General features: G+C 43.1%; 2 protein-coding genes across 3 annotated transcripts in view; one reads left to right on the forward strand and one right to left on the reverse strand.

Annotated features, from left to right (window-relative positions):
• LOC101167026 (serine/threonine-protein kinase TNNI3K) lies at positions 1 to 14,794 on the forward strand. 2 transcript variants are annotated; one of them, XM_004067677.4, is made up of 25 exons: positions 1 to 972; positions 1,103 to 1,211; positions 1,332 to 1,417; positions 2,024 to 2,121; positions 2,290 to 2,400; positions 2,471 to 2,569; positions 2,670 to 2,808; positions 3,053 to 3,197; positions 3,270 to 3,374; positions 3,449 to 3,543; positions 3,633 to 3,782; positions 3,849 to 3,932; positions 4,007 to 4,063; positions 4,262 to 4,354; positions 4,444 to 4,501; positions 4,587 to 4,781; positions 5,511 to 5,615; positions 5,693 to 5,745; positions 6,259 to 6,311; positions 8,011 to 8,143; positions 8,353 to 8,462; positions 10,494 to 10,553; positions 10,626 to 10,795; positions 12,206 to 12,285; positions 14,022 to 14,794. In XM_004067677.4, exons 1-25 carry the CDS (start codon positions 933 to 935, stop codon positions 14,099 to 14,101), a joined length of 2,508 nt encoding a protein of 835 aa, XP_004067725.1. In that variant the 5' UTR covers positions 1 to 932; the 3' UTR covers positions 14,102 to 14,794. The 2 variants fall into 2 exon arrangements, with proteins under 2 accessions (XP_004067725.1, XP_020557882.1); XM_020702223.2 differs by lacking the exons at positions 1 to 972; positions 1,332 to 1,417 and having other exon boundaries at positions 1,108 to 1,211.
• The window catches only part of erich3 (glutamate rich 3), a 14,062-nt gene continuing 2,972 nt past the window's right edge, over positions 14,263 to 25,352 (reverse strand). Inside the window, exons 4-14 of the mRNA XM_023954085.1 lie at positions 25,215 to 25,286; positions 24,872 to 25,000; positions 22,628 to 22,786; positions 22,314 to 22,508; positions 21,665 to 21,845; positions 21,407 to 21,593; positions 21,022 to 21,236; positions 20,801 to 20,938; positions 20,346 to 20,675; positions 19,681 to 19,815; positions 14,263 to 19,607 (exon numbers count right to left, since the gene is read on the reverse strand). Of these exons, the coding sequence (XP_023809853.1) occupies positions 16,738 to 19,607; positions 19,681 to 19,815; positions 20,346 to 20,675; positions 20,801 to 20,938; positions 21,022 to 21,236; positions 21,407 to 21,593; positions 21,665 to 21,845; positions 22,314 to 22,508; positions 22,628 to 22,786; positions 24,872 to 25,000; positions 25,215 to 25,286 (4,611 nt within the window). The 3' untranslated portion in view covers positions 14,263 to 16,737. The remainder of the gene's footprint in view (positions 19,608 to 19,680; positions 19,816 to 20,345; positions 20,676 to 20,800; positions 20,939 to 21,021; positions 21,237 to 21,406; positions 21,594 to 21,664; positions 21,846 to 22,313; positions 22,509 to 22,627; positions 22,787 to 24,871; positions 25,001 to 25,214; positions 25,287 to 25,352) is intronic.

The following is a 25,352-nucleotide window of genomic DNA, read 5'->3' on the forward strand; positions in this document are numbered from 1 at the left end:
CGAAAGGGACTAAACGGAATAGAAAAGGAAAGAATGAACTCACAACGGTCACTCTGATACTGAGATAAAAGGATGATAAATAAAAATGTGAAGAAAATCAAACATTGCATTTGAACTGTTTAACAAAATCCTTAAAAAAAACTTTCCTTGTTTGCTGCCTGTTAAAGGCAGAATATCACATTTCTGTTCCAAACATTGTTAAATTAAGAAGTTTAAAAAAAAAGTTTTCTTAATAAATGAAAGAATCCACGTGGAATCTGGTCCTTCTGGTTAAAATCTGTAAACTAGTATTTGCATCCACTATTCTACACCATAAAGAAATGAGAACAGGAACCTGCTTGACATTAATCCAAATTTAATGTTGAATTTTAAATTTTAGTCCTGGTGGTTTCATTCAGCAGAGTGTTAACTTGTTAAACTGAATTGGAGAAGTGAAAGTTTTTATAACAAACTTCAATTAATTGTGCCGGAAAAGATTCTGATTCTGTACAAATAAATACATATAGCAGTTAAATTAGCTTTATTTATTTATTTGAACTCTGTGTTTAAAGTTTTTTAAGACAATAATTATCTGTGGGGATGTACAGACGGTTGCACGATGGTGCAGTAGATGGCGCTTTTGCTTCTCAGCGAAAAGTCCCTGGTTAAAATCCTGGTTGGTTCACTTCAGTGTAGAGTTTGCAGATTCTGTGCATGCACAGACGGAGTGATGACTACATTACTTCTACTGTCTGAGGAGATTATTGTCTCCACTCTGCCAGAAGATCAGTTGTCATAGTGGAGGGGCATTCCAGTTGGGGAGGGGGTGTTTATTTTAACCCACAAACATGACCCCCCCCTCCTTTATCTGTAGCTGTGTGTAATTGTGTCCCAGTTCAGACTGTATTTCTGTTTCACCGAAGAGGACAAAAGTGCACAGAAGGAACCTTTCGATGGGAAATTACAAATCCAGACCATCGCAGACGTGTACAGGTAATTTATCTGTTTGAATTCAAAAGTTTAAGTTTAATATGCAGGGCAGCAAATCAGAGTTTTCTTTGGTTCAAACGACCTGTGATGAACCCAAACTTTTCCCTCTGATACCGCGAACGCTGCTGTGTAGATGAATGGAAAAAGAAAGTGGCCGAGTTCTACTCCGTGATCATGGAGAAGCTGGAGGACGACTTCCAGCTTCCAGAAAGCCAGCTGCCCGACCTTGAGCTCGCCTTCAGGTGACAAACGCTCTTTTGAGAAGTGGAGAAAACCATTGAAGTCCATGAAAGGGTGCTGTGTCTGTCACCCACCCGGGGGCTCTGCTTGGTTTCATCTCTTTTTCTGTGACTGTTGCTCAGCTCTGATGAGGCTTTTCAGAAGGTGAACGTGAGCTACAGGACAGAGAAGGGGCTGTCGCTGCTGCATCTCTGCTGCGTGTGTGGAGGTATGCATGCACGCACTCTATTAATAACTCCTGTGCAATCCGAAGGAGGGATCGCTGTGGCGCCCACTGACAGTATTGTCAGTAGATGACCTTTAATGGAGGTCAAAGACTAAAGACCCACTCTGATGAAAATCCTGTTTTTGGTGTTTTTAACATGTTTTTAAGGACAAATAAAAAGAAAGTTAAACTCAAAAATGCACTTCTTAATGTTTCTTTTTTTTTCAAATAATTTCGAATCAGGAGTAGATGAAAAAAAGCCATTTTTTAAAAGACCGTATTTGTGACATATAAAATACGCCAGACGGGGCCACGAGCTCCCTGTTCCATCCCGTTTTGATGCCTCCACATGCAGACAAATAGATCCACGAACGTCTTTGTTTTCCTCGTCTGAGCTTGAATCTGTATCCCAACTGTACATGTAAATCATAATGAAAAGACCACTGGAAAGAACACTTGCAAAAATAGACTCGAATATGATCGGAGTGGATCTTTTAAGCTGTTAAAAATGTAAAAAGTCACTCGATTTGTTTTCCTCCTTTTGCATGTTTACCTTGTTTTCTTTTCTTTATTTATATGGATGTTGTGTTGAAATTAGCTCTCATGCAGGGAGCAAAGCCCACGTACGCACCTTGATGCTCAAAGGTTTGCGTCCGTCAAGACTGAGCAGGAACGGCTTCACCGCTCTCCACCTGGCTGCTTTCAAGGTCACTGAATGCGTCTTAAAGTGTTTTTTGTCTTGTGTGGTTTTGTGAGGCTGAGAGTCTTTCTAGAGTTTTGCCACACGGTGGAGTGCAAGCACAGGTTTGGTGTGCCTGAGTGTTTGCATGGAGGTTGGTTTTAAAAGTGCAGCCGGGTGCTGTCCTCGTCCACAGGACAACGCTCAGCTGGTGACGGCCCTCCTGCACGGCGGAGCCGATGTGCAGCAGGTGGGGTACGGCGCCCTCACAGCCCTGCATGTGGCCACGCTGGCAGGGCATCATGAGGTGAGAAGAAGCAACCAGCAGATGTGGCCGACTATCTATTTGCTGATGTTTTGTCGTTTGCTTCCATCAGACAGCAGATATACTCCTACAGCATGGAGCCAATGTCAATGTTCAGGATGCTGTGTTCTTCACCCCATTGCACATTGCCTCATATAAAGGTCACGAGCAGGTAGACATCTTCAAATCTGAAATCTGAGCATTTCTTTTCCATTTAAACCACCACTAGCATGTTCTGACTGTTTCGTGTCTTCTTACTACTTGCCCTCCAGGTGACGAAGCTCCTGCTGAAGTTTGGAGCAGATGTGAACGCCAGTGGGGAGGTGGGGGACCGGCCGCTCCACCTGGCCGCAGCCAAAGGTTTTCTCGCCATCGTCAAACTGCTGATGGGTGATGGAAGCAAAGCTAACGGTTAGACCAACTAAAGAATCCAGCTCAAGCATCACTTGAGGATAATTATTGAGTCGATGGAACTGAACTGTGGCGGTTAATGTATATTTTCCTTACCCTGCATTTAGCAGAAAGCTGTTTCAGAACTGTAATTTGGTCGTGGCCCGCTGGTTCCCCCTCTTCAGAACCGACAGGAGGTTAATTGCCACCTGATTGCTGCACAGATGGAGAAGTGTTGCTTTGACGTTTGCGCTCTTTTCACCAGCCAATGCCCAAGACAACGAGGATCACGTGCCCCTCCACTTCTGCACACGCTACGGTCACCATGAGATCATCCGTTTTCTTCTGCAGGGAAACTTTGACATTCAACCTCACTCTGTCAACATCTACGGAGACACGCCCCTCCACCTGTAAATGTTTGACCTTCTTCCAGCATTTGAAGAACGACTTGAGGCACAGCCACGGTTGTTGTGTTTCTTCAGGGCCTGCTATAATGGCAAAGTGGCTGCAGTGAAGGAACTCGTTCAGCTTTCTGGTCCAGAGAGTCTCCCAAAAGAGAACATATTCAGCGAGACGGCGCTCCACAGGTTCTGTTCAGCTGTTTAAATGTGTTGGTTGATCCTGGCGATCCGTTAAAACTGATGAAGATTTCACATTACAGTGCGTGCACCTATGGCAAAGACCTGGAGATGGTGAAGTTTTTGTTGAACCAGAATGCCATGAGCATCAACTATCAGGGCAGAGACGGACACACAGGTGAGTCTGCTCATGCTGAGCATGATGTAAAGAGCTCAGAAGATCTAAACGCGCTCCATGCCTCTCAGCCGTCCTTTGACTCTGCTCAGCTTTGCACAGCGCCTGTTTCCACGGCCACATTCGCTTGGTGCAGTTTCTGCTGGACAGCGGGGCGGACATGAACCTGGTTGCCTGTGATCCAAGCCGGTCCAGCGGGGAGAAGGACGAGCAGACTTGCCTGATGTGGGCCTACGAGAAGGGTAGGCTGGTTTTGGCTTGAGCTGTCACGAAAGATGGCGAAAACCTGCTCTGTTTGTTTCTTCCAGGTCACGATGCTATTGTGACTTTACTGAAACACTACAAGCGTCCAGATGATTCTCCATGCAATGAGTACTCTCAGCCAGGAGGAGGTGATTCTGAGAAAAGGTCCTCCAGATTCACAAAATCTCCAACTTCAGTTGAACAATCCTTTTTTTCCCCCCAGATGGATCCTACGTTTCCGTTCCGTCTCCTTTGGGAAAAATCAAAAGCATGACTAAAGGTACTGCAGCAGATTTCCCACATCCCTGCGAGCGTCAAGGCTGCCCACACTGTCTGTTGCCAAGGAAATGGGTGCAGATGTGTGTGTGGGGGGGGGTCGCAGATAAATACCTGCTGTTATATTGGAGAAACCGCGGATGTGAATGTTCAACACAACTCTGAAATTGGAATATGAACTGATTTTTTTTTTCATTTTCAGAAAAAGCTGAAGTTCTGGTGCTCAGGGCCAGCCTCCCTTCTCATTTCCACCTCCAGCTGTCTGAGCTGGAGTTTAACGAAATCATCGGATCTGGTGGGTCCATCTCTGATAGTTTTCCTTTTCAGCTAACGTGCCTGCAAATCAGATCATGTTATCGATGAATGTATGCATTTCACTCCTAGGCTCCTTTGGGAGGGTCTACAGAGGCAAATGCAGAAACAAAATTGTCGCCATAAAACGGTATTTCAACAAGCGCATAAACAAAAAAAACGAGTCTGCACCCATCTCCGGTCTGATGGAATCATCTGTTTTCGCTCTTTCACAGCTATCGAGCAAACACCTACTGCTCAAAGTCAGATGTGGACATGTTCTGCAGAGAGGTTTCCATCCTCTGTCGCCTCAATCACCCCTGCATCATCCAGTTCGTCGGGGCGTGCCTGGATGACCCCAGCCAGTTTGCAATCGTCACCCAGTACATCTCTGGGGGCTCCTTGTTTTCCCTGCTGCATGAGCAGAAGAGGTGATGGACCGTTCTGTCTTATAAAAGTAAAAAAAAATGACCAGAAGAATGAAGAAAAAAGAAACCTCACAGCTGATAAAAACCTACTACTGATGTCAGAGACGTCAAAGGTGAAAGCTCAGGACAAGGGAACAGCGGCAGAAGCAAAATTCATTCATTAATACACAATAACATACAAACTGAACATAAACATAACATTAATGGGTCCAAATGGCTGAAGAAGCGACAAAACAAGCCCAGCTGCTGTGAAGGACAGAAGTAAAATACAGGAATGTAAAGAGGTTCCTTCATAAAAGAATCAAATGTGAAGGCTCATTATTCAATGCAAAAGTGCTACCAACAGTAAGAGATGCTTAATGAATGCAAAGTGATGCAAAGTCACTCCACAGACATGCAAATGAACACGCGAGACACAAAAGCGCCACGGAGACAGGAGCATGGCCTAAGCAGATCCCAAAATAAAAGCACATTCAGGCTCCTTTTTACTGTCTGTACAGATGAAACTAAAGGTCAGGCTGTTGTCGGCTCTCTGACCGTTTCAGGGCTGATTATCATCCAGAGGAGCTTTTCCTTCTGGATCATCACTGATCCAGATGAAGTCCTAATGTGTGGCCAGGTGCTGCTTTTATTGACTGTCCCATTGATTGCCGTGAAGTGCTGAGGGTGATTGGTGGCGACCATTGATCCGACATTAAGTGTTTGCCGCTTTAATGATGTGTCAATGGACAGACTCATCGACCTGCAGTCTAAGCTCATCATTGCCATCGATGTGGCCAAGGGCATGGAGTACCTGCACAACCTCACCCAGCCCATCATCCACCGGGACCTGAACAGGTTGGTGCCGCACTAATGAGGCATCACGGCTCTGAAGTAACCACTGCCATTGGTCATGATGTGCGTCTTCCTTCCAGTCACAACATCCTGCTATATGAAGACGGTCATGCTGTGGTGGCTGATTTCGGGGGTGAGTTTGGATCTTTTCAGACAGTACAGACTGTGATAATGCTGGATGAAGCCTCTAAAGCCCACAATACCAGGTTTCTGTTCCAGACGCTCTTCTTCTTTTCAACCCCCTCCGTAGGTTATTGCTCCATTTGATTTTATTGGTGTCTAGTTTCCTCTTTGGGGCCTTTTCTGATGCAGTTTCAAAGTCCTGAACCACTTTTGCCATTTTAATTTATCTTTAACTAACAAGCCATGCTTGATTTTCATGTTTTTGTTATAACCCCAGCTTTTTATTTTCATTTTTTTTGATAGACATTTTTTGTTTTATTACACAATAATTCCACAATGAACCTGAAGCAACTGTACAAAAAACTCACTTGAGGGAGGTAAAGTTGGTCGGTTTTTTGCTGCAAAAATCCCCAAAAATGTAGCCCGAATCAGTCATTTCAAAGCGGACGTTGGACAATCTCTTGTGTTTTCTCATCCTCTGACTCTTTTAACTCCTCGACGTCCCTTCCTGTGTCTCTTGCAGAGTCCAGATTTCTACAGTCGGTGGATGAGGATAACATGACCAAGCAGCCCGGGGTTCGTGCAGCTTCTCCGAGGACACACAGTTTTAGCTTTTTCTTTAGCCTCCATGGTTGAAGGTCACTGTGGAAAGGAAAGGAGAGGATGCTTCTGCTGCCATCAATACTACCTCTGAGCCTGAAAGGAAAACTGGCTTCATGCAAGTTTTGTCTGAAAAATGCTGACTTGGTGTTTCTCGGAGCTGACCTGGCAGTTGGATGATTGGTGAGCTGCTTCTCTTGGGAGCCGCTTGTTATGACAAAAGCTCGCTCCGGTTAGCATACGTCAGTATTCAGGCTTCGTTCAGTGAGTCTCACCTGATGAGTGGTGCTTTGTGTCTGCTTGGCTGACACCTCATCTCACCTGCAGATGTTTTCACTTTTTCAAATTAACTTTGATAAGATTTTATTAAAAAAAAAACAACAAAAAACGTAACAGACTACATGTAGATTTTGTCAAAGGAGTGAAACTCAAGCAAAGCAGAAGAACAGAAGGTCGATTATTTAAAGGGTAGTCTTTGTTTTAAAATCAGAACTTCAGCTGTTGGAGCAAATAGACACCTGAGAAGGAGAGAAGAACTGAGGAGTTGGCTTTCAAAGTCCCACTCCGATGATCTTTTCATCTATTTTAAAAACGTTCCAGTGGTTTTTTAATAAGGATTATCCAGTTTAAAGCCAAAATAAAAAATTAAAAAAACAGTTGTTTTCAAGGACATAATTTCTGCAGAGCGGCAGGAGTTCATCACAAATTCAGTTGTGGGTGGGACTGTTGGCGAGAAGTAGTTCTTTCAGGAAAGGCCATGAGTGTGTTAATAAGGAGATTCATGAGCTGATCTCTGATAATGCACAAAACCACGGCTGTGGGAGTCAGAGTCTACCAAACCTTTACCTCAAATTTCTGTTCCTACACCAGAATGTGCTGTACAACAAAAAGGACTAAGAACTTTAAACACTTGCTCTGGTGTGAATGCTGTTTTTGATGTTTTTAACGGGTTCTTGTGCTATTTTTCTGTTGATTTTCTAAAGGCATTTCTGAAAATTAAGCCAAAAATTGCATTTCTGAGTATTTCTTTCTTCAAATCGTTGTGAGTCAGGAGGACACGAAAAAATACCATTGGAAGACTGTGACGCAGAAAATATGCTGGACGGTACCACAAGCTCCCTACTCTGATGCCTCCCCCTGCAGACAAACAGAGCCATGAACGTCTTTGTTTTCCTCGTCTGAGCTGGAGTCTGGATCCAAACTGGAGGACTGGAGAGCCACGATATTGCTGCAGTTTTTGTTGCACCGCTTATGTTAGGTTGGGGGTGTGAGGGCCTGTAAACTAGCGGGAGAGAGTGTAAAGAAAAGGATAATGGGAAATGAACTTCTGCCACTCTGCAGAAACTATGTCCTAGAAAACGACACAGGTTTTGGGATTTGCGCTAAAAATGATAATGAAAAGACCACCAGGAACGCTTTGAACACGGATCAGAAGATGATCGGACTTAAAAGAACCGTGAAAAACATAAAAAAAATAAAAGTGCGTGATGTATGGGAGTGGTTTGTGCATTTGGTTTGAGATCTTTAAGGCGCTTCACATTTCTATCGCCCAACTGAGTACTCTGATTACCCTGCTAAAGGTAGGACTACATCAAAAGGACTTTTGTTCATTTTCCAAATGAAGGAACTCCCCCTGCAGACGAGCTGACCTCGTCTCCTCTTGTGTGTGGTGCAGAACCTGCGCTGGATGGCTCCTGAGGTCTTCACGCAGTGCACGCGCTACTCTGTGAAGGCAGACATGTTCAGCTACGCCCTCTGTCTGTGGGAGCTGCTCACGGGAGAAATCCCCTTTGCTCACCTGAAACCAGGTGAGTTTCATGAGATGCTCACAGTACAACAGAAGTTCAGTTCCCACATTCTCTCTTACAGACGTTTACCTACTGATGGGGATTAATTTAGGAGAACCCGCAGCTATCCTATGATCATGTTCTAAAACGCTTCACGTGCCTCTTTGGCTCATTTCAGCAGCAGCCTGATGTGACATTTAACCAAACTTCAGATATTCTCCTGTTCTAAGCTGCTGCAGCTGCAGACATGGCTTACCATCACATCCGGCCTCCGCTGGGATACTCCATCCCCAAACCCATCTCTGCTCTTCTCATGAGGGGCTGGAACTCCTGCCCAGAGGTACACCACCCAGATCTCCAGCCGTGAAGTTAACATTTTCTGCATGTTGCACAGTGAAAGAGTTCTGCTCCACTTTGTACTGCAACAGATCTAGAAAATCCCTTTCATTCTTTTAAAAAAAAAATGTGATGCCGTCTGTTGGCAAAGCGAGAGTGCAGAGCTGCTGAGTCAGCAGATTCTTCCCACGCATGCAGAGGCGACAGAAGAGGGGAGACGTTCCCAGGAGGACGTATTGCTGCCAGGCTGTTCTTATATCCGAGCACGCAGGATCGGGACGTCCTAGTGCTGAGCCGTTAGGCTCCTAATTAAGCTGAGATGTTTTTGTCGCTCCTGTTATGGAATATTTTTCCATAGCAGAGAGCATGCTGGGACTTTTCTCCCTCTGTTCCTCCTCTTCATCATAATTTTGTTCCTGAAACTCTGTTTTCTTTAGATTGTGGCAGATCTGCATGAAAATTGCAATGAAACTAAATATTTATTAGTTTGAGTTCATTTTATAAAGCAAACTATCCATTCAAACATGCAGATGTATAGATGTATCTATTCTGGGTAGAAGCTTTGTTTATTTGGGCCTGAAGCAGATACATTTCACAAATCCAGACTTCCTTTTGTCCTGCAGCAGAGCTGGACTCTAAGGACCAGATTGTTTTTTTCTTTTTTGAAATTCTTCACTTTTGAGTGAAAATGTCACCACCACAATACATAACTCACCAAAATATGCACCTAGTACCTGGTGAAAATGAACTTTTGACTAAAAAGACGATGACATCACAGCGGGAGAATCCATCAAAAACTGAATGATCAAAATCTCTCACAGGGCTCAAAAAAATATTTCTAAATCCTCTAACGAAACCGAAACACACGAGTCGGGGGTATCCAAAAGAAGTTTCACAACTATTATGGGATGATCAAATGACTTGGTGGTGATTTTGAGACAAAGTGGGAAATTTTACCATTTTCGCACAATGTGGGAAAAGAAAACCTTTGTTTTGTTCACCAAAAATGACACGGACACGGCGCCAGGTTAAGTATACAACCAGTTTTGTTGACCTTTGACCTCGGGAAGAGGCTGGCATCACTAAAAAAAACAAACAAAAAAAAAAAGGCCTTTGGAACCTTCTATAAATGTTAAGTCCTCCTGTAAGGATTTCAACTTATCGCCTCTTGACTGCCCGAGCATCAATCCTAAGCTACTTTGGAAAAAATGTCTAAAGTTTGTCGATTTTGAATGGCGTTAGCGTGGCGAGCTCGTAAAAGTGGCATTTCCCTGTTGCTCGCATGAGTTTTACTAGAATGCTTTGAACGAAATGATATGGCATACAATATAAACGTATTAGAAATGTTGGCGTGTTTAATTACAAACCTTAATTACTATGGAAATCCAAAAGTTTAACTTTGCAGATTCTTCTAAAAAGGACATAAACCTGTTCATTAACGCTAGCCAACCAATAACTTAAATAGTTGCTATGGAGATAAAAGCAACAGAAAAGCCTCCACCTTTTCATTTTTTAAATGAAATGATACCATGCAGTTCTGACCAGGCTGGCAGGGGCAGAAAGCGAGAGTGAGGGGCATGTAGCAGATGCCCTGCCAGTGAGGGCGGGTCAAATGGGGTAGCGGAGGCAGGTGGCGCCTGCAGGCCACAAAATGCTACTTGTGGCTTTAATTTCAAATATTTGATCCAAACTACTTATTTCTTGCTTTAAAATTTGTTCAGAACCAACCAAATGGAGAAAATTATTGTTGAACTTAAAAAAAACGTAATTTCTGAAGCCTAGCTGACATTCAGACTCACGGAGGGGGGGGGGGGGGGTATGTTATGATCTCCTGAAACCTCCTGTTTCAATGAATGCACCTGAATTATTGAACAGGTTGGAGGACAAAGGTCAGGTGGAGATGGGAGGGGGGTCTCTGTTATTTTCCTGTGAAGCTGAAGATCCAAAAGGCTATTTTTAGAAACAAAGCACACCTTTGTCTACCCACGATGCACCTGTGCCTCAGATGGCGGCTGAATTAATGCTTTTTTTCCAGGACAGACCTGAGTTTTCTGAGGTGGTTTCCAGTCTGGAGGAATGTCTGTGCAACGCCGAGGTTAGTCCCTATACATCCACTCAGCAGCGTAAGTGCATTTTTGCCTCATGATGGGTCATGTTTGTGTTACAGTTCATGTCTCCAGCCTCCAGCAACAGCAGCGGATCCCTCTCGCCCTCCTCCTCCTCTGACTGCCTCCTGGCACGAGGAGGACCCGGCCGGAGCCACGTGGCGGCCCTGCGCTCCCGCTTCGAGCTGGAGCATGCCCTCAATACCCGCGCCTATGCCTTCTGGACTCAGAGGTGTGACACATCAAACGCACCCTTCATACTCAGACTGCCTCTAGATTCTACTCACAGGTTTTTATCCTGGAGTTTTAGCGACCAGTTTGGAGCACAAGTAAACCAAAAGCGGTTACGTTTTTATTTACCAACAATCAAATAAAAAATGTTAAATAAAATTAATAATTTTGAAGTTTAATTCACTTTCCATTTTCAAAATGCAAAACCCTAAAAAAAACGTTCAGAAATGTTTTCAAAACCGCTGTGGGATTTCCTTTCATGTTTATAAATGTTTATATATTATTTTTTTATTTTATTTTTTATCAAGTCAATCATTATTTAAACAGCACTTTTTAGAGTGCAAGGTGCTATCAAAGTCTTGTACACCAAAGTAAATCATGACAAATTAATTAATACATTTAGAAAATATTGTTACCCCCCTCCCCCCAACACACATATCATCTACCCCTTTAATCCATGGAGGTCAATATTTATTAATTAAACATTTATATATTTAGTCTTTGGTCGCCTGGGGGTGCTGAACAGGTCAATGTCATTTTTAGAAGAATCTGCAAAAGTAAAGTTTTACATTTCCTTGGCAACAAAGGCTTTTATGTTAACCACGCCCATGATTCCTGTTTGACATTTTTACAATATTCCAACAAAAAATATGCGAGCAACAGGAGCAGGAACACCGTTCAGAATCTACAAACTTCTAATTCTATTTTTAGTTTGTCATTGCTACTAAAGATGATTTATGTGGAAAATTCAAAATGGCGGCCTCTTCCCAATGTCAAAGGTCATAAAACTTCAATTGTGGTTGTTGACTTAACTTGGCAGCGTCGCTCGAACAAAAGTATTCTATTCCCAAATTGTGCAAAATAGTAAAAATCACCAAATTTCACACTTTAACACAAAAAGCCGCCAATTTGTAGGTCCTGCTGCCATCCCGTAATAATTTTCCACTGAATATTCACATGGTCAAAAATTTAATTTAACCTTTAACATTTTTGTGGAATTTTAAAGAGAGTAAATTGAATATTTTACTTATTTTTAAGTCTGTGCTCACCGTTTCCATCACTTCCTGCAGTGCAAAACTAAAATCTAATAATCCTGATGATCCTCAGCATGACCCATTTTAATTCTCCTGTATATTTTCAGCCACACTTCTTTCAATACAGGCAAATTCAAACATGCTAACTTACAACCAACCAAATGATTCTACACAGAAATATCAGCAATAAGGGACATTTCTGCTTCGACCCCACCTCCAACATTCAGTGAACGCTCCTGCAGAAACATTCTACAGTTTTGGGTTTGGCTCTACATTCGGACTCTGCTTCTGGGCCTCTTATCAGCACCAATGCATACTCAAATTTTGTTTTAAAGCAGAAACATGAAATAATGAAGACATTTGGATTTTATTTTTAGTGAGCGTCGCCGAGCTTCAGGTGGGCTTTCATTGGAGGAACTCCGAAGAAACATGCAGTTCTCTCCCATCGATCGAAATGGTTTGTCTGAGTTACTCCGAAATGCCACTTTATCGTTTTATTGTCTTAGATTCTAGTTTTAGAACACCAAACCTGCAACAATCCAAGCTTACGAGTTTGGTAACACTTTATATTAAGATTCCTTAACAAGCTTTGTTAACACATTAACAAGCATTATAAATGAATTTATAGGCTGTTAGTAAGACATTTATTAGTACAATAAGTCTAATTAGGTTTATTAAATTACTTAGTTAACACATTTACAAGCATTATTATTAGGATGTTTTTAAGATGCTAATGATGCATTTACTGATATTATAGGTGCCTAACAAATGTGTCAGTGTTAATAAGCTTAATAAGATTTATTAACAACCTTTGTTAACAAATTAAGAAGTATTATTATTGTTTGGGGTTCTAGTAAGATATTTGTTAGCATTATAGATGTCTCACACAAGCCTAAGTGTTCATAGGCTTAATAAGTTTTATTAACTAACTTAACAAATTAATAGGCTTTATTAATGTGTAAGATGCTAGTAAGATATTTATTAGCATTATAGATGTCTTGCAAATACCTGAAAGTGTTAATAAGATTTATTAACATCTAAAGTCAGGCCATTGTCTTCTAAATCTATATTACTAAACTGCTTATAAGCTTTACAAATGTTTTAATTAACTTTGTTAATAGTTTATTAATTGTTTTGCAGCACCTCATCTAAAGTGTGGACGTTTTTTTAGCACAAACAACCACAAAGCATAAAGATTGTAAAAAGTACTTTATGACATTAAAACAGACTAAATATACACAAATCGTTCTGTAAAAGATATATAATAATTTAATTCAGACAAATAAAAAATATTAAAAAACATATAGACTGGTGTTGGATGACTCTAGCATCATAGCTAGTAATAGGATAAAGTATTAGCATCTATCCTGAGTGAAACATCCATTGCAAATCCCATCACCAGGAGACAGTTCTCTGCATTCAATGCCAACTGCATTCAACCACTGTTGCCTTGCTTCAAAGTCCACAAGAAAGTTGCACAAGCCAGTAATTTTTGAAGAACGAAGACAATAAACCTACAGGAGCCATGCTAAAGCTAACACGCTAACGACCGACCGGTACAGAATCAAAGATGGGCGGGGCTTTTTTCGTCACCTGTGTGAAAGCAAAGTCTAAGAGGCCATTCAATTGGCTGAAAGTGAGCACGCCTGTTTTGCTGATGAGTTTGATTGACAGATTCATTAGCCAATGGGGACATTAGTTTACCTGCCCAGGTTAGCGTGTTAGGTAAGCCCATCAACACTTAGGCTTGTGTGAGACGTCTATAATGCTAACAAATATCTTACTAGAACCCCAAACAATAATAATACTTCTTAATTTGTTAACAAAGGTTGTTAATAAATCTTATTAAGCTTATTAACACTGACACATTTGTTAGGCACCTATAATATCAGTAAATGCATCATTAGCATCTTAAAAACATCCTAATAATAATGCTTGTAAATGTGTTAACTAAGTAATTTAATAAACCTTATTAGACTTTTTGTACTAATAAATGTCTTACTAACACCTTATAAATTCATTTATAATGCTTGTTAATGTGTTAACAAAGCTTGTTAAGGAATCTTAATATAAAGTGTTACCACGAGTTTAATATTATTATGACGATTGTCAAAACAGAAGTATTTTTCTTTGAAATGACTGTGACAACATTTCCAGTAAGGAGGCTGAACTCCGGTCTCGTCTGTCTCTCAGGATATGTGTCCGACCCCATGAGCACCATGAGATTCTGCTCTTCCTTCAGCAGCAGCGGCAGCTTCGAAGACAGCAACTAATCTGCAAAACCAACTTTTTTTGTAGTGCTTTTATGAACATGTGAGGTGATGAGTGCATCTGTTTGGAGTATTTGGTTGTAAAACGATTGTAAATTGTCTGTTTTTAGGCTAATGGTGTAAAAGAAATGGTTGTTTTTGAGCAGGAAAAGGAAGGAAGTCACTCTGCTAATATTCTTTTATTTTTTTAGGTCAAATCACACAAGCTGTTGATTACATAAAAAGAAAGAAGCTCAACAAACCTAAACAAACTAAAAATTCATTAAATCAATGATAAAAATACATAATTCATCAACGTTTGAGCTGAGGTAGTGTTAACATGAAACAACCCCCTTCAGGCTCCGCCCCTGCGAGTAACTCGGTCAGAGCGCTGACTGACTGGGATGGTCCAGAGGAGTTTCAGTTACGAGCATCAGGAGAAGCTTGGGTGCTAGGATCCAATGGGTGTAAATGTAAAATGTACTAGAAGGAGACTAAAGACGTGGGAGTCCGCCAGCCATGAATTATTCAGTCACCTGTAAGCGTGAGCGGCATCTGGTTCCACGTGGAAGTGATAGCAGCAGTACCCGATACCTCCATAGTGTTATTAACAGTAGGAGTTGGTCTGTTGTAAACATTTTATGCAGCTGTCAGACCTGAATCTGCAGCGCATCTTTTTAATAAAGGAAGTTTGGGATGAATTCCATCGATTAAAAAGGCGCTGCGTTCCCTGAATGTCCCTCTGAGCCGAGCGGCTCTGACGTCCAAAAGCATTTTACAACATCAGCATCAGCAGCACCATGGTGCTTTACAATAATATAAAGAAAAATAAAAGGAGAAAAGCACAACAATATGACGGGCGATATAATACATGTAGGGAAATAAAACAGGGATGAAACAAAAGAAAAACATTTTTACCAACAGCTACTGAGTATTAAAAGCAGTTTTAGAAAGTCTGGTAAAATGCTGATCTCCAAACATTTAAGCTTAGTTCTTAGTCCCAGCTGCCCTTAAGGGCTAAAGGCAGCTGCACGCAGATACAGGTGTCTGCGTGGGAAAAATGGTTAAACCTGTACGGGTCACGCAGGTGATCTGCAGTAAATGGTGGTAGACCGCTCAGTGAACCCGTAGGGATAAATGCTCATAAACATTTTTTCTACATTCATGCTGCAAGCGACAGATCGTAGTGGACATTCATACAATAAGTAAGGGTGAGAAAGGGAGAGGTAGGGGAGACGCAGGTGTGTCGTACAGATTTTTTATTTTTTCAACCTCTCAGATCTGACAGACTGTCCATGGAGTCCGCTAGCGCTGTTCACATGACACGTGCGCGCTCCTTGCTGTAGCCTGACTGTTAGAAATGAGGAAATCAGCCAATCAGAGTGTAGTTTGTGTGCACGCACCGGGCATGCAGCCATTACATGGGGTCAGTAAGGAGCCAGTCCTCGGATCTCACCAACGACCAGGCGTAAGGACACCGTACGACACCATCACGTCAACATCATAAGAGTGTGCAACATCCATTAGCCTACTGCTACATACACACACCGCCTTCAGCAAGTGGTCGCTTCAGGAGACCACTTCCAATGAAAAGTCTATGTGAACGTGTGTATCCGTTATAAATTAAACCAGTTGAACTTTGACCAATACGAAACTCAGATTTGGCAGCGACGTATGGATGACGGCTCTTTACACAGAAGTACCAACAGTTTGAAAATAGATCATGGAGGAAGCATTATTAACTGCCGTTTGCATTTGCTGGAATTCTACGACACCAAGTCTTTCATTTATCGGAAAAGAGCTGTGAAGAAAAAAAACCTGGAGCAAGGTTCACCAAATTTGCACCGCTTTGATATTTCACACAAAGACTCTTCTTCCAGATGTGAGTACATCCACTAGTGACAGTCCAGTGTGAACATCACATGCCCAGTGTGATGCAGCCTTACAAATACTTGACGATACACTTACCACATGCACAACAATGGTACGTTCCATTTTCAGGACGTCCCTAATGGTGGCCGTACAAGCCTCAAGGCCTCAAGGTGCTCCTCTCTATGACCTGCCACAGACTGGACAACCCAAAAACCTGCAGCACCCGTGTGGGGCAACCCCCCCATACAGGTGATGTAATTAAACCTTCAAGAGTCTCATGAATTTGCCCTCCCTCTACCTTCTCTCAGCCTTTCTGTAGTGCTGATGAATGGTGCGAGTGCCTAACCGGGGATTGGCCTTTGGTTTAGGCGACCTCTTTTAAAGTGGAGCAAAAGTGTTCAGGATCTCTGAGAAGGTGGAGTAAAGTCATGACACCATCCAGATGGAGGGAGTCACCACTGGAAGTCCTGGAAAGCAGTGGAGAAGTCTCCTGTTGATGATGCAACGCCAGCAGGAAGGAAACGTCGGTTTGCTGATGGAAGAAGGGGCTGACAGTTACGGGGCAATGGTCTGAGATATTTATTAGTGAGGTCTCACTGATTGAGTTTAGTTTGTGAAAGTCTTTTAAAGGTAGGGACGGGGGGCTTTTTGTGTCTTTGATTTTGTTGCAAAAATCCCCAAATTTCTGCTACAGGTGATCACACACGAGTGGTGGCGAGACTTTGACAAGCATTAAACACAAACGGAAGACCAGGGCGGGGGTCAGAGGTCATCCATCGCCACAAACATCACAGTTCGGTCAGCAGAGGATATGAGGTGTGAGCAAACAGCGTTTCATCCACAGAGAAAGGGCTGAGCTTCTCTGCGTGTAGAGTTTGCTGGATGTCTTTGTTCAGAAAACTCTCTTCTAAGCCTTTGCGTTGGATTTCTTCCCCCTCCTCTCTAGGCTCCTCTCTGCTTCCATCAACAGACACAGAAGTTGTGAACTCAGTGATTTGGGTCACTTGTCGACTGTACGCATTTTCCCATGATTCCTCTGTTTGGGAATTCTTTTCAGCCTCTAAAGGAGCTTCAGGTGTCCGTACAGCAGCGGCATCAGGACCTGTGGCATTTTCAGAAAGCTGGTTCTCAGGTTGGCTGGTGGAGGCAGAATGATGAGAACCTGAGGTGCTTTTTACCTCCATCTGCTCCTGGTGCTGTCCTTCTGCTGGTCCAGCCTCATCTTCCTCAGAAGATGCCCCCCTTCCTTGGAGCTCCTCTGACTTTATGTCCTTTGGACTCTGTTTGTCGTCTGGTTCAGTTGGTGACGTTGGGCTTTTGGCTTCGGTCTCCTCCTCGACTTGCCGTGTCGTTTTGGCTGAGCCGTCTTCCAAGAACTCAAGTTCATCTCTAAACATCTGCTTGTGCTCTTCATCCTCAGACTTTGCCTCCAGCTTCCCTGGACTCTGAGACCTCTGCAGCTCAGGTGCTGTTTCTTTATTTTCAGAGTTTGGTGCAACCACTGCATCTGTCAAATCATCCAGAGGCTCAACAAACGTCTGGAAAAACTTTGAGGTCTGATGGACGCTGATCCAGCTCGTGACCAAATCTGTGTTGTCTTCTCGGGCAAAGACCTCTGGAGCTTCTGCAGCTTCTCTCCGGCCTGTGTCACCTGACTCGCCGTGTTGAGAGTGTGGTTTGAGCAGCACACTTGCTCCTTCCTCAGAGGCTTTGCTCACCTCCTCTGTGTCCGCTCCATCAGCAGCAGGAGCATCATCTCCCGCTGCATCGTCAAGAACCTGCTCCTCTTCATCAGGCCAGTTTTCTGCTTCGCCCACATCACCAGCATCCGGGTTTTCCTGAGTTTCAGTTAAGTTATGAATGTCTTTGTCCTTTTCTGTCAGATCTGATGTTGTGTTTTGATGATCAGCATCAGACTGATCACCATCCTCACAAGCTCTGCTTTCATCCGGACGTTCCTTTGGTTCTCCACCTGATGCCTCTGAGCCCATTTTGGTAAACTCATCATAAACTTTCAAGCTGTCATCCCCTTTATTTTCACTGGTTTCTATGACGACAGTGGATGTTTCACGGACCACCTCATCCTTCATTTTTTCAGGAGCTTCCTCGGGATCCTCACCTTCAGCTGGCTCCTCTGTTTTCCCTTCCTCTTCTTCCTGCCCTTCAGTTTTCATGTCCTTTTCATGTGAGGTTGAACTGTTTTCTTCGGCCTCAGGAGCCTCAATCTCCTCATTTTTGGCCTCAATCTTTCCCTTTTCATCTTCTTTTTGAACATTTTCAGCCTGATTTATGCTGGCTGTTTCCTCCTCGTCTGCGGGGACATCAGCTGGTATTTCAGTAGATATTTGAACGAGCTCTTCATCGACTTTGCTTTCTTCTCTTAGCTCAGGTTCCTCTATAACCTGAGGTGTTTCTTCTCTTCTTTCAGTTTCATAATGTTCAGTGTTCTCCTCTCCTCCATCTTTCTCTGAGTTTTCTGCTCCGTCGTCTTTTTTAACAGCAGCCAGATTTGCAGAGCTTCTGTCTTCACCTCCATCACTTTCATCTTCATCTTTTTCACTTTCTCTAGTCTCTTTCTTCTTCTCATCAATGTCATTCCCCTCGTTTGTTCCAGTCTTTTCAGGTTCTTCCTCCTTTTCTTCTGTTGCAGCTTCATCCTCCTTAGTTTTCTCCCCTTCCACCTCAACCTCTGCTTCTGCGTTGGTGTCCTTTGCAGAACTTTCTGCTGAGTTTTCTGTGTTTTGGTCAACTGTACTTTCATCATTACTCCCTTCTTTTCTTTCACTTTTCTCTTTTTCCTCTGTGTTTACACCTTCTTCAACCTCCTCTGACTCTGTTTGTTTTTCCTCCTCCTCAACTTCCTTTCCAGGTTTCAGCTCCTCTGTTTTCTCATCTCCACCCACCATCTTTTCCTCCTCCAGCTCATCATTTTCCTGTTGACTGTGTTCCGCACCAGTCTCAGCCCCTGAAACATGTTCTTCATCTTCACCGCCGCCACCTTCCTCTGCAGTTCTATGAGCTGTGGTGTCTCCATCCTCCTGTGGTTGGTTGCTTGAGCTCTCGGCCGTGACTTCGGCTTCTTCCTCGGCGTCCGCCTCCCCCTCTGTGACAGCTTCAGGTGCCTCTTCACAGCTGAGGGCCTCTTGCTTCTCCGAGGACTCTGCTTTCATCTCCATTGTCGCGTCTGCTGCCTCCGCCTCCGCATTATCCAGCACAGCTGCCTCATCAGTCTGCTTTGGTTGCTCAGAAACTGATGACTCATCCTCTTCTCCGCTTTCCCGCCTTTGCTCCGTCTCATTAGGATGATAGTCAGTCTCCACAGCAGCTTCCTCCTTCCTCTCCCCATCATTCTCTGCATCCACACCAGCATCTCCTTCAGCTGAATCTGTGGTCTTGTCATCTGGTGCTGCATTTCCATTTGCAGGAAGATGAGCTTCACTCTGTTCCTCTGCTTCATCTTTCTCTGCTGTGGCTTCATCATCCGCTCCCTTTTCACCCTCCTCAGCCTCACACGTCTCCTCCTCTTTGGCATCATCATGAGGTTCTTCCTCATTTCCTTCTATCTTAGGAATCTCTTTCTGTTCCTCTGACACTTCAGCAGAGCCACCTTCATCACATTTGGTTTCTTCCATGACCATCTCTTCTTCAGGATCCTCCTCTGCAAGAACAAATTAGGGTTGATCGAAAAATGTTTGTGATCACTTCCTACATCACTACTGAGGCACAGCTACCTTTGCTGGCCTGCTTTGAGCCTTCATCTCTGTGCTCCTCCTCCTCCTCTGTGCTGGTGTCGCTCAGTTCAGGCTCGGAGCTGCACTGAGACTGTTTCAGGATGGCTTCTGCCAGCTTCTCCTGCACTGATTTGGCTTAGAAAGAAACAAAAAGAAAGTTCCTGAGTCAGAAAATTTATTTTTATACCTAAAAAAAACAACTATGCAACAAGTCAAGAGCAAAGGGAAACCACTCACTGCATGAACACGCAATTTAAACTTATTTTGATGTATTTTATTTGTTAAATGTTTCTTTAATAATATTATTATTCTTTATTTATTTTTTTAAATTCTATTTATCCATTTGTTTATTTTTACTTTTATTAAAATAATATAAATTTTATTGATCATAACATGAAGATTAAACATTAAACCAAAACACCATAAATTTTTTTGTTTTAATTCATTGCTGTGAAATAAAGAAAAACAAAAAACATATTTTAACCTAAACTTTGGCGGGGCGGCTTTAAGACGTACACCTGTAGCTCCAAACTGAATAAAATCACAGAAAATCGTCTTTTTAATAATCACAGATGCACTAAACCGCTGTTCTGGATAACCGCCGACTCCTTGCTGCTACAGACTCACAAACTACATTCAGTTTGATCTGAATGCTCTGAAATAACCTCTGTCCTGCTCCTCCTCGTTGTGGCACTCCTCCGCCATCTTTTCCTCCTCTGGCGTCTCTTCGCTGAGCTTCATCTCGTTTCCTGAAGGGCCTCTGGGGTCGGAGATCTCGACCTCTGTGCTGTCTGCAGCGCTGTTCACAGCAGCAGCCTCTTCTTCTGCAGTTTCCTCTGGGTTCTGCTCCTCCTCCTCTTCTGGGGTGAGAGCTTTCTCCTCATGCTCCGCTATGGGTGGGTTCTCCTCCTCTTTGATATCGTTTTTGGCTTCAACATCGCTTTCCTCTTGGTCGCTGTCAGAGAAGCTTGAGTCTGAGTCAGACTTTATGTCTTCTTTAAAAAGAGAACATTTCAAAAATGGCTTTCTCTAAACCTCTAGGGGACGGTTAAATACTTTTTCATTTTAACAAACATGAAAATTCTGAATATGCTTTGAAAGAGTTTGTGTTTTCACCCACCATCCTTCTCATCTTCAGTTTCTGAGGCTTCGTTCTTTTTCCCCTGAGTTTCAGTTTGGGAGGATGGAGATGGAGTTAAGTCTTCCTTCGCCTCTTCAGCAGCAGCTTCATCATCTGCTTCAAAGTCTTCTTCATAATCTTAGATTAAAAACATTAGTGTTTGGCAGGAGTGGTAACTCTAATCAGGAGGAGACGGTCAGCTGTGGTTTTTGATGTTTTACCTTCTCTGGTTTTGTCCTCTTCAAGGAATGTTTGGTCTTGATTCTCTGTGTTTTGTGCTCGGCTAGACTCTGAAGGAAAGGCAGCATCGCCCCCGTCCGCCTCCACCTCTGCTGAGTCTTTAGGGCTCGTGGCAAGTACTTCAGGACCCTTCCCTCCTTTGAGCCTTTTTGGAGGAGGGGTGGGCATTTTGTCGAGCCCCAACGCGATGATGCACCTTAGCAAACATGACGAGGACTGAAACTGCAGCAGCTTTTGCAGTATTTCTGCTCATGACTGAGGGATTGCTACATTTAATCTTCAGTTTGAGCAGAACCTGATCAAACTGGTAATTGGTCAGATGAAGAAACACTGAAGCACATCCACCTGTAAAGTGGAATATCTTACTTGTAACACGGAGATGCTCCTTCCACGCCCAAAAAGCCAAAGTTTCCGTGTTTCCCACCGAGACGAGAGCCTTTCCTGTATTTAAACTCACAGCAGGCGCTCAGCCGTTCCACCTGCAGCCCATTCAGGAAGAAGGTCAGGCTGAAGGGAAAGCCTCTATGTCGCCTTGAAAGAAACTGGAAGGTTTCTGGAGGAAAGACGGAGGAGATCAATACCAGCGACCAAAAACACAGACCCTCCCAAATGCCAGGCGCCCACCTCCCTCGCGGAGCATTCCTTTGTACACGCACAGGTTCTCTCCTCCACAGTGCTGCTGAAAGACTTTGACCTCATCCCTGAGGTCCAGCAGGTCATGGGAGAGATGCACCGTTTTCCCAAAGTACACCATGTTCATGCACACTTGACTCTGGTGGATGGAGCTCCTCAGCCATGGGAGGTCCTGCACAGACAAAAATATGTTGGAATTTTCAAGTACAGGGAGTCCTGGAGCTATTTTTACACTTTTGGTCCTCACTTATCACAAATACTGTTTCTTTTCACTCATCAGCAAGTTTGAGCACCTTAAAGTCATGTCACACAGCCACAGCGTGCATTTAGCATATTTTCCAGGTATAGACCAAAAGTTTGGACACACCTTCTCATTCAAGGTGTGTCCAAACTTTTGGTCTGTGCGTTTCTAATAAGGTTCATTATTCGTCGGTGTGCACAGATGTCTGTGAAGGGTTTCAGATGATTTGATGTATTTCTGGTTGGTTGAGAATTATGCAGTTATACTTATTTTCTATTCCTCCCTTTGCACGTGACTTTCAGCATTTCACAAATGTAATTTCTTCTGATTTGTTGATGTATGTCCAGTCTTTTTGGATTGCTACCGAAAAAACGGACTGGAATGACGGCCGTGACTGACCTCTGCTCCACTGAAGGCAGTGGCGTTGCGCAGTCTGCGACCTCTGATGCTCGGGGAGATCTCGGAGCTTCTGTCTTTCCTCTTCGTGACAGGAGGTATCGGTGTGACAAAGTTGTTGATGACTGGAAGGTAGCAGGGTGAGATGCCAAAAGAAGTCTCCTTTGGGCCTGAAGCTCTGAAGGACTCCTTGTTCATCTGGACAGAAGTTACAGGAGTCTGAGGATTTTTTGTAAATGACTCGTTCTTTTTCAAATAAAACAGAATTCAACAGGTAATATTCAACGGCAGACATTTCCTCCCCGTCATGTACTCACTGTGCGATTGAGGGGCTGGCTGCTGGCGTGGGAGGACTCATGGAGTCTGTAAGGAGAGTTGCGTCTGACTGAAGCTGTGGTGCTGCTGCTGTGGATAGGCTTCAGGCGCACCGGCCTCTGCATCTTTCCTGGAGCCGTGTTTGGTCGAGAAGAGCTTGGCTGGAGCAAACAGAGAGTTTCTAACTCTGGATCTGGATGTTTTCTTTTCATAGAACAAATTGGAGCTTAAGATTTTACACAGTTAGTCTGTGCTATTTAAAACAAAGGAAGACAACAGAAAAAAGTCAAATTTTCCTATGAAGAAAACTTTATTTAACCAGGTAAAAAAACCATTGTGATCAAACTCTCTTTTGCAAAGGTGACCTGGCCAAGAGGTCAGCAGCACACGCCACGAAACATAACCGTAAGAAATAAGACAAAAAGATTGGAAACATTACAGTTTAAAATTAAGGAGCAGCAAAGTGCACAGAAGTAAGAGCTCTGTCTCCTCCTTTGGTCACCGGCGGGAGCTGTGCCCAGAGTGCTAAACACACTACATCTCCCAGCAACCCCAGCATACACTTCCTGGATGCCGCACACCTGACTCTCATTCAGTCATCAATCACAGCATACCTCAGCACTGTACTGAGTGAAGCTCAGTGCGAAGTATTGTTTGTACCACTCTGCCTACATTACTGAGTGTTATATCTTCTGATTCATGACCCTGTTTTGTCTTTGACTACATTTGCCTGCCCCAAATCCCGCCTGGATCCTGACTACCCCGTCTCGATCGGCTGATCTTATGCCTGTTATCGACTCCTGCCTGCCTGATCCAGATTTAGCTTTGTGGACTTTTAGATGAGCTAACAAACCCGCTGCATTTGGAACCAGCTGACTGCCTGTTCTTGTGACAGATTGAATTGTTTTTATTTTTTATCTTCTCTGTCTGAAAACTCATGTGTGGTTTTAAAATGGCTTTTCAGACTCGTCCTTCAGATCAGAACTGTAAAATCTGCTTGCAGGACCAGCCTTTGTTTGGTATTAACACCAAAAATACATTGAAATAAGGATTCCATTTTTTTTTGTAAACTTTTCCATTGCCATGGTAACCAAACATGGAGAGTCTGTCCCTGCATGAGACTAAGGTTCAGATGTATCTGGGTTTTGGTGATGATTGCTGTTATGGTTTCAGTTTGGCTTCAACACTGAAGGTTTCCATGTCATCCAGAAGACCAATGGGACCTTAAGGGTTCACTGTGCAGCTGACATCACATTTTAAGAACAGTGGGTGACCTGTGCAGGTGTGAAAGGGAAACCTCTTTACATTTTACAGTTATTAAGCACAAACTAAACAAAGTAGAGCTGCTGGGGACTTGGACTGTAGTAAATATTCATGAATTTGTTGGTTTCTATGGAAATGCAAAGGTTACAAATTGAAATAAATAAATACAACATCAAACAAATGTCATTAAATTTATTAAAACACAAATTCCTTTCATGTAAAATAGATATATCATTACATGATCTGGTGTTGCAGCGCTCCAATAATTTATCTGTCAAACTCACCTGTCAAAGCCAGTGGGCGGGGCTAAGTCATTCACGATGTAACGGCAGTGATGAAGGACCTTCACCAGCGTTATGGCAACCCCGTCTCATACACTTTTGATCTTGCAGATTATATGGAGGCAGAATCCTCTGAGTCAGACCACATAGTGATCATAGTGATTGGTTGAAGTCTTTGGAATAATTTATAAACTTTCAGACAGAGATATTAACCAAACAGTGGCTGCAAATGAAAAGAAAACGCTCCACTGCTTCTCTGACCTCAGAGTCCAATAGGCACAAGACACGCCAAGATCAAGAAGGCCTCATTGGATTGGTTAACCTTCCCTTGATGGACAGGGTAACCAGTCAGGTGCTAGGTCACGCCCATTTGACTTTTGATAAGGGAATTTGACAGATAAAATCATGAAAACTGCAACACCAAACATGAATAATTCATCAAATTGTGAAATAAATAAATGTATTTCTCTAATAAAATTGGTCTTTTAAATAGATAATGACACATTTGTTGTATTCATTTATTTCAATTAGTCACCTTTGTTCCTTTTTTTATTTAACCTAAGCTATGTGGAACATGTTCTTATGTACTTTACCGACCTGAGAACAGGCCATAGGCTTTTCGTGGATTTGTGTTACTTGCGGTCAAAGATGCATTAAAAGTTGTGATGTGTTAAAAAGTAAAGCCGGGAACTTCCTGCTCACAGACAAAGAGGATTCGGAGCGCTCCCCCTCAGGCCCTGAGTCATTTTTGCGGGGGCCTCGGACACCTGTGGGTGGGTGGGGAGACAATACGCGGACCACGTCTTCTTCATACCTTTTAGAGTGCTGCACCTTCGAAGGAAAGTGAGAAAAAAATGGAAAAGACCACATTGTAATTTGAACAAACTGAGTGTTGTTGGAGATAGTAATAATTCTGACTCTGTTTGTATGAAAACGATATATATATCTGCAGAGCACTCATGGTTTCCTTGTTTCTTTGTTTGTTTATGCTATGAAAGGCAATTTGCATAACACTAGATGGGCTTTTTAAATGTTAATTGCACACCTTGATCTTGTGCACTCGCTCCCTCCTTGTAAACTCCTCCAGTTTCTTTTTGATCTCCGTCCGGTGGAGACGCTGAGAGTGCATCAGGACAAATTAGCATGAGGAAGAATCACAGAGGAACTGTCAGCATGTGCCTGC

This window comes from Oryzias latipes, chromosome 4 (assembly GCF_002234675.1).
Source record: "Oryzias latipes chromosome 4, ASM223467v1".
NCBI classification, from domain to species: domain Eukaryota; kingdom Metazoa; phylum Chordata; class Actinopteri; order Beloniformes; family Adrianichthyidae; genus Oryzias; species Oryzias latipes.

Excerpts from the sequence above, each read along its gene's own strand:
- LOC101167026 (XM_004067677.4), top strand. The coding sequence starts at position 933 with ATGGGAAATTACAAATCCAGACCATCGCAGACGTGTACAG. Across the intron at positions 2,809-3,052 it reads TGATGGAAGCAAAGCTAACG|CCAATGCCCAAGACAACGAG; the intron begins GTTAGACCAACT and ends TCTTTTCACCAG. Across the intron at positions 5,616-5,692 it reads ATCCACCGGGACCTGAACAG|TCACAACATCCTGCTATATG; the intron begins GTTGGTGCCGCA and ends TCTTCCTTCCAG.